The sequence below is a fragment of the Parasteatoda tepidariorum genome, chromosome 1 (genome assembly GCF_043381705.1).
Source record: "Parasteatoda tepidariorum isolate YZ-2023 chromosome 1, CAS_Ptep_4.0, whole genome shotgun sequence".
In the NCBI taxonomy this organism is placed as follows: domain Eukaryota; kingdom Metazoa; phylum Arthropoda; class Arachnida; order Araneae; family Theridiidae; genus Parasteatoda; species Parasteatoda tepidariorum.
In genome coordinates this window covers 62,524,214-62,533,506 of record NC_092204.1, presented here as the reverse complement: position 1 = coordinate 62,533,506, position 9,293 = coordinate 62,524,214, and the positions used below count along the sequence as shown (strand labels likewise).

At 27.1% G+C, this 9,293-nt stretch overlaps 1 protein-coding gene across 1 annotated transcript in view; it reads right to left on the bottom strand.

The window, feature by feature from the left end:
- The window catches only part of LOC107441846 (casein kinase II subunit alpha), a gene marked incomplete at its 5' end in the record, with an annotated part of 28,654 nt that continues 19,361 nt past the window's right edge, over positions 1–9,293 (bottom strand). The window contains 4 exon segments of the mRNA XM_021144353.3: positions 1–815; positions 3,774–3,842; positions 6,039–6,125; positions 8,311–8,459. Coding sequence (XP_021000012.1) covers positions 712–815; positions 3,774–3,842; positions 6,039–6,125; positions 8,311–8,459 — 409 coding nt within the window.

The following is a 9,293-nucleotide window of genomic DNA, read 5'->3' as shown; positions in this document are numbered from 1 at the left end:
TTTGTAAAGAATGTCACCTTTTATTTTATTTTTTTAACCTCCATTTACAGATGAACACTATACGTAACAATCTACATTTTTGAACAAATTAATATAATAAAAGAACCACAAAAGGAAATTGTTTTGTTTTATTGCTACATAAATGTTCATGAATACTAATACTTTTAAATAAAACGGCATATTTTTTCTTTTTTAATTTATTCAAAACAAATAGGTTTGGTAATCGATTGGTAAAAATAGCACTGTAATATACTTTTGTGACTAATGAAGAGATATGGTTTAGAGATTACTTTACTAAATTTCTGAACTATTAGATGACTGCTAAAAAAATGATCCCTCAACAGTGAAACTAACAGAGGACATAATTTTAACAATGGAATTCATTTTAATCAGCAATGTTTGTTAAATGACAAAGCAGAAGAGTGAATAAAATTAACACTTAAATAAACACTGAATATCAATGAGAGATCTTGGATGCTTGACCAACCAATCCATCGATAGCGCTTTTGTCCTTTACCCGCTGCTTGATGATGATTTAAGTCTCAGATGTCACTTGACTCAGCTGCTCTTAGAAATTTGGCAAAGGCAAGGTTGATAACTGTTATCTTCTGTATGTCTTAAATAAACAATCGAAAAAAGAAAAAAAACTTTGCCTGAGCAAAGAAAATGCTCTTTAGAAATAAAAGGAAGAAAGCTATTTATAAAGTATCTTTAAGATTGGGCTGCTGTGGAATTCGGTTGTATTGTGATGCTTGGAGAAGAGATGGGCGATGTAGGCATACCAGTAATGGTGCTGGAGCTTAAAGATGCATTGGCTGAAATAAAAAAAAAATTACACTTGAAATAACTAGAATTCACATAAGAATATTATTATTATTTCTAAAATAATAATTATATATGTTCAACCCTAGCATAGGCCATGCAGTTTCAAGTCTTGTTGCAGTATTAAAACAAGAATAATAATGACTCCTATTTTAATTAAATTTGTATTTAATACCAAAGAGAAACTATGATTATACATTAATACACATTTAAATACAGTAGCACATTGATTATAAGGATCTACACTGATACAATAAATCTAGATAAGTTAACATCCTAAAAAATTGGCTATTGCAAATTTTGTTTTATAGCTTTTCCAGGCATAGGATAGGTAATAAAAACAATGCAATATTTTAGCATATTACAAATTACTAATTAAATTTTTTATTTGTTTTTTTTTTTAATATTCTGCAATGAATTTATCCATATTTTCACTTGATGCCAACTATCACTTTTCTTGTATAAAAAGCAAATAGGTACCACTCAACTCTATTATTATCTTTAAATTTCATCCTTACTGCAGTTCTTCTTTCCACGCTATATTTTTTGTCTAAAAACAAGGCTTAAAATCAAATAACTGTTTTTATTTATTTATTTAAAAAAAAAATCAAATGTTGTAGTTTTAATGTCAAATTCAAGATATATGTGCAGTAGGAGGAATGATACAGGATTGATGGGATTAATTCGACAATTTAAATAATCAATCCCTAGATACGCAATTCGTTTGGACCCACCAGCTGCTTATCGCTATTTCTTAACATTCAATTAAATAGTATACACATCTGCATCAAGGAGGCACAACTTTTTTTTTTCATAGTTGACCACAGAGACTAAAAAATGAAATGTTGGGGTCAATTTGTAAGAAATTACATTTGCACGAAAGAACTGAACTCGGTGCCATAATTTTAAAGCAATCAAACTCAGGCTTGCACTAAGATAATAAGTAAATAAAAGAGCAGAATAACCAAAAGTCTGAATCCGAGAAATAAGAAAAAGTCTCATTTCTCGGATTTTTTCTATTAATACTAAAAAAGGGGGTCCAAGTCAATCCGTGCCGTCAGTTCTGACCCATTGTTCATTTGTTGTGAATCCTTGTTCCCTACACAGATGAAAGCAAGTTTATGTCAGTCAGCTATTAAATTATTTTAGTGATTAAATTAATAAACATCAGTGCGACAATTTAATATCATGCAGGCAACAAATACTAGAAAAAAACATGGTCTAATGTTTTAATTTGTATATTTTAAATTCCCACGCAAGAAAATATTAGGGGAAAAAAAGAGGTCACAAGCGTATATACATTATATTTTTTATTAGTCTGACAAAAAGTCACTTCTTTTTTTTTTTGTCTTTTCATTAATTAGAAATTTATTACATGCATGAAAAAAAAGCTCCATGTAATAAAAATAAAAAGATAATTTAGGAGGAAAAAAGTTTTTTTTTCAAACATATTTTATTTGTAGGTCAAGATATGTTCTATAATTTGAACTTCTTCTCAAAATTTCTTTTTGTTTTGTTTTGTTCTAATAAGAATAAGACGAAATAGATTTAATGCTACTCCTAAAAAAATCACTTTTAGCAGAATAATTTTAAAAAGAAGTAGGGTATTTAGCACTAACATTTTTCTGAATCCTGCTAATTTTGAAAAATCTTATTTCTTTATGGTCCCAATACAAAATAATTGGAAAAAAAATTTATTTTGTATATATTTTAATCATTTCAATGCAATGCAAAATCAGTTATCTTCAAATTTACTAAACTAGAATCAATGATTAAAACATAAATTATGCTACTACTAGACAAAATTTCATCAGATAAGAAACAAGTTAGCATATCTGAGTACTTTTTGAAAAGTTTAAGAATTTTGTTTACAAGTAGGATATTGTCTTAAAATGCAGATCCTCTGATGAAATCATTTTTAATAGTTTAAGCTGTATAGTTAAATAAAAAAATACACCTTTTTTATGAATTGTAAGTTATTGGTTAATTTTTGAAGTGAAGGAAAATCAAGAATTTATAAAAAAATAATTATTGATTTATAACCATCAGATATCTATTTTATCAGGGTACATTAATTAAAATGCATAATGAGAAAAACATATATAGTATATCGGGTACAATATATTATTTATTTCTCATTTCATTTTTGGATTATTATCTATGTTTACAAGAGAAGAAATGATAAAAAAAGGGTGAAAAATGTGTTCCTCACTGTAGGTCGAGAGCATGATAAAACCGTATTGGATATTATTTAATGAGGCACTGAAATAATTCTGACATAATTTTAATCAAGTTGAAATAGATTTTCCTAATGAAGATGATTAAAAAGGTAATATTATTCATAATGTTTAGATCAAAAAACACACATGAGTCAACACACCAAAGAAAGAGAATTTTGAATCAGATAATTTCTAAATTTGCCCTAAAAGATCACCACTTTAAAATAATTGAATGAAGAGCAAGAAGGGGACAATTTAATCGTTGTAAATTATTACTGCTTAAAAAAGGGCCTTTTGCAGCACTAGTCAACCAACAAAGCTGAATTTTTTATTGGTATATCCAAAAAGGTTTGAAGATGATAGATAAAAATAATAATAAAAAGGAATATTGAACATTGTCTACTTGCGCTTATACCTTCAATTAATTTAATTACCAAATTTTCTATCAACATTCACTTTTTTAAAAAAATAATTAAGAGTACTCATAAGGAAAACTCACAAAACAATTTGGTCTTACCCATGCAAACATATAATGTTTTTTACAAGAACTGGAATTAATTTCAATAAATATTATATTAAGCAATTGGCTTTTTTTTTAAAAAAAAGTTAGATAAAAAAACTTATAAGGTTAAATGGCATAAATAATTAATAAAATTGATACTGTAAATGATAAAAACAATAACTTTAATTCAGTATTTTAATAAATAAAATATAATTTTTTATTTATTTTACCCTCATTTCTGTAATTTTCTTTCTTTCTCCTTTTGCCCTTTTGACTGATATCTAATTTTTCCCTGAAAACTTAATGACGATAAGAATTATTTATAGGAAATAATAATTTTTATTTATTTATTTATTTTTAAACACAGATTTTTTAACTTCATAAATTTACCTAACGCAATTACCAATAAAAGACTGCAAGTACTTTTTTAAGATAGCTATTATTAAAACGCTTTGAAAAATGCAATAACTTTATTGGAAATAAAGATTGACAAACATCAGTATTAAAGCTTGAGGAGAATAGCAAATAAAAGATTCACAATTTTCAAATAATGAATTTTATTTCCGATCGCGCGATTCGTACAAATTATAAATATCTGCCAAATCAAATAAGTAACTGTTTTTTTATTATTTAAGTTATTAAGAAAGCTATTTACTTTATAATTAAAATTCACAAAAAAAATCTAAATAGAAACAAAATGATATTAAAATACATCATCTAATAATCCTAAAATCGATAATGATGGCAGAAATAAAGATAAAAATAAATAAATAAAAAAAAACTACACTTGAAAACAATTAAAATTAACAGTAGTTAAAATACAAAATTTCTTTTTAAATTCATTTTAATTTTAAAGTATTAACATATCAATCTTTTGTAAAATAAATGCTAGAAATAAATAATTTTCAACAAAAAATAATAATTTTAATAATAAATAATCCTACTTGTACGATTTTTGGAATGTTTTCCATCTAAATATTGGAATTCTTTCAATGCAATGTGGTGATCTAAATGGGCTTTTGACACTTATGTATGCAATATTTATTTAAGGGTTGCAAATTGAAATATACAACTCAAATATTAAAATAAGTAAATTAGAACACAATTGTGAACTTTGTTTCAGTAACTCCTTTAACTACAAACATAACTAAATATGATTTAATAACTGAATGAAAAAAGAAGTACATAAATACATAGCATTTTCTATAAAGATTTTTTCTGCCAAACAGCAGTCATTAAATATACACATTTTTTTAAGGAAAAATTCAGACTGACATGAAAATTTCTTGAAGGAGAACATTATTAAAAAATTGCAGAAGCTTAACTAAAGGTCATAATAAAGAAGTAATATTTGTTGGGAATAATTTTGTGATAGTACATCAAGATATAATTTTAACACACCTAGAAGTGACTTATTTAATTCTAACTTAAAAAACGTAGCTTCTTTCAAACACACTACAACCATATTCTAACACCGTGGTCTGTCTTATTCTGGGACTCAAAAATAATTTCACACATAAGGCAACTTTACATTCATATTCTCAGTATATATATATATATTATTTTGATTAAATAGGACACATATTAGTTGTAATAAAATATAAAAATTCTTTCTAAATTACACAGGAAAGGGTTTAGTAAGAAAACACATTTTAAATAATTGAAAATTATCACGAATTTCAGAAAGAAAAAAGTGCAAGTATGATGAATATTTTCAACGTTTCGATAAAAAATATTGGCGCTCTATGTTTCTTTTAAAAATCATGCAAATATGAATCCCGATATTTGATTTTAAAATCAAGTGAATAAGAATCGAGATGTTTAATCTTAAATTCCATTTACATAGGTAGATAAAAAGGTAAATGATTTTTTTTTTGTTGATAAAGGGAAGCTTTCTTTGAAAAGACAAAATATTTTTTCTTTTTATTAAATCAAAAAGCAAAAAGAAAAAAAAGGGGGGGGACTTATTCTTGATTACACTTAAAAAACTCAAATACAATGGTAACAGAATACTTATAACAGGATATTTTAACTTAATCTCAAACAACAAGTGTTATAAAACAAAAATTGATTTTTCCCTAAATTAAAATAAATCCAAAAGGATTGGATAGAATGTAGGGTTTAGTGGCACAAAGTCCAAAAGAGGACATGCAGCTGAAATCCAAAAGGAAACAAGCATACGAATGTTTTTAAAAAATTCTTAATCATGTACCAATTTAATAATATGCATTCATTAAGAACTCATTAAAACAATGGTAAAAATGAAAATTAAGCTGATTCAGAAGCTTATAGGTCCAGCAGTTATTAAAACTACTAAGTTGTGGTCTGCTTGCTATAACAATATCAAACAAAATGCTTTCCAAAAATTTCATTTAATACAATCTAGCATTATCACTGTAGCAACAGCCTGTTCAAGTTTGAGGAAGTTATTGTAGTTATCAAACAATATATGATTATTAATAATCAATTCTATAAAAATTTCCAACTATGCTTACCAACAGTAGAGGCTGGTGGGGGTGAATTGTGACCAGACATGCGTTGAGTTTCTGCAAATCTAGCTTGTTGATCTTTAACTATGGCATCTGGAAGTAAGATTTGGTAAATATATTAATACAGAAATAATTTAGACTCCAGCCAGTTATAAATACAATATCAAGTATGACTCTTATAAGCTATACAAAACTTTTGAGTACATAATGCATAAAGCATTAGGGACTGTCTTTGTCAGAAATGTTACAACTATTTTGAAGCAGGAAATTATTTTAAAGGCTTATTTAAAAAATTGATTTAGAGAAACTCTTTTAGAAATACTGAATTATTTATGTTTACTTAAAAATTTCTAATTTTAAAATCTTTTAGAAAATTTCCAGGATTATCTTACTAACATTCCAACATTATCAGTGCACAACTTGGAAATTTGCTAGGGTATAGTTCAAACCAAACTGATATGCAAATAGTAAATTAGTAAAAGATAAGAACTCCAAAATAAAAATACAAATTAAAAAAAAATAATAATAGCAATAAGAAATGAACCACCACTAAGGATTTAAAAAAATAAAATCAAGTATTTAAAAAAATTCAATATTAATGGCAAAACATTTAAAATTAAATATGTTTCATATTGGTTAAATAGGAATGATAACAGGATTCCATTATCACAAAATCAAAGAGCAGGACTATTTTCTTAAAACTCATCAGAAATGCATTGATGAAAAAATTTTTTTAATCCGACAAAAATTTATCACTTCTTGAAATATATCTAGATAAAGCACCTCAGAGTAAAAGCTCATATTTAATATATAAACATTTGACTTTTAAATTACTTAAATGGCTTTTTTTAAATATATTTATATATATATTTATACAGTAGAGAACCATTTATCCGGTATCCAGATAACCGGGAAACCAGAAAACCGGGAAAAATTTTGCTCGATTTTCCCGCCATTTTAAACTAGAACGAAAAAGCGGAAATAGGACTCATCCTTGAAGTTGAGTAGAGGAAAATGTAAGGAAGGGGAAATTTTTTTTCCCCGTTTACCCAGAGAAACGTCATTTCCTCCGTGACCTTGAAGGCAGGGAAGGGAGGAATCTTTTATTTTTTTCTTTAGGCCCTCAATCAAACTCAAGGGTGTGGCATGCTGATTTCGTTTTCTGCTTGATTTACGAGGGGGGTGGGGAAAATGCATTGCATGCATATCAGTGAACAGAAAAAGAAAAGAGAAAAATATATATTTATTTGACATTGACTAATAAAAATAAAATCTTTTTCTTTTGAATCAATTCTCATTCTTTGGAATTGCGGTATCAATTGCAAGTTTTTCTTGCTGTGGAATCACATCTGCTGTGATTAAAAATCTTGTTTTTATCAACAAAAAAAAAAAAAAAAAGGAGAATTGTTTATTAATTTAAACATAAGATTATTTTATGAAGCAGATTACAGTTTTGTTTTTCTGATTCCACTACGTTTGATTTTTTTTCTTTTCGCGATAAATTTCGCACTCAATAAATTAATTCTTTTTATTCATAAATTTTATCATTAGGTTTTTTNAAAAATAACATTATACGTGTATAGCAAGGCACGGGACCGAGCATTTCGTTCACTATATCCGGGAGTTCACTATAAGCCGTGTTCACTATAGCGGGGTTTGACTGTATATATTACTGAAGATAAGAATAAATATAAATTACGATTGTAGAAACAGATTGCAAAAAAAGCAATCAATCAATAAGTAATCTAACAATCAATCAATAAGTATTTTACAGAAATCTTTGCTCCTTCACTATGTTTTCTACCAAGCTAGAATCTTTCATGGAAGTGGATTTTGTGCTGCGCCATGTGCGTTTGAAATGGGTAGTGTATCAAATTTAACATATTCATGGTCCTCAAATAAAAGTATATTTATTCAAGAATTTTTTGCTTTGTTACTTAACTACAGTGCATTTCACTCTGTAAATGTCATTGCTGGTTGAAATGAAAACTCCAACCAGCAGTATCGGTTACAGGGAGGGATTATATTACGTTTTACTAAGTTATTAACAAAAGAATTAGAAGTAATCTGTTACAGAAGACTTCTAATACAGAACTGAACATTATTTAGAACAGAAGAATTAGAAGTTTTCTGTTAAGAACTTGTAAGTAATGTGAGGGAGGCTTCACAGTATTATCTACTTTAAAAAAAAAAAGATTTCTCAAAGCTCTTTAAAATTAAGTAAACACATTTGTCTTAAATGCTTGTATATAGAAATTAATGTTTTAAAAATGCATACAGAAATAGGGATGTTCCATAGCTTCACGGGCAGTTAATCTTTCTTGATGGTCATAACGCAAAAGTTTGTCCAGAAAGTCCAGAGCTTCGGGTGTAACAAGGTGTTGATTATCGCTGTGAACAAATCTTTCCCACCTTTTACGAGAATGCCTGAAACAAAAAAATGACAATGAATATAATTCTTGTTTGTTCTTTTTTTTTTAAAAAAAAGGAGGAGCAAAATACAAAATAAAGGTAACAAAAAGTTTGAACCTATTGAAGAAAAAAAGTGGAAACTGCTAAGAAAAAAAAATAGTACCTTAGAAAGCCTAACCTCAGAAATTCAAAAAACATGCGACATTTTGTGACCATCACATAACATAATAAGCAAATTAATATTTTCAAGATAAATAATATTAATAAAAAAATTTATTAAAACACTCCGCTAATAAAATTTATCAAACTAATATTTTTACATGTAAAACTTGAAAAATCAAATTATTTTAGAGTATAAAAACAGACTGAGACCCTGATTTAGCATTTGGTAAGAACATTTTGCATTCACTTTTTTACTTTCAAAATTAAAAAATTTTTCTAATTTTTTTTAACAAAGAATAAAAATAGGTTTGTTGCTATGAGGAATGGTCAACACTATCATTAGCTGACTTACACACTCAAGATAATATTTTTCCTGCTACTGACTTAACTTCATTTTAAATAGTATCAAAAGAATGAAAATACTCTTACCAACAAAAATTTTAAAAGGTGTTGCAATAAAGGAATATACACTAATACACACGAGCTACAAAATTGCTGACCTGGACATAAGAATAATATAGAGGGTTGTATGCCAAGTGTGAAAGAGTCTGCCAATTCTTACAATTAGATGAAAACCCCTCCAAAAAAAAAAAAAGAAAAAAAAAAGAGCTTTAAAAGCCTAGTCTGAAGTCTTGATATTATAAGCAAAAGAATCAAGTCACAGGTCTGAGAGTTGGCAGATCTACT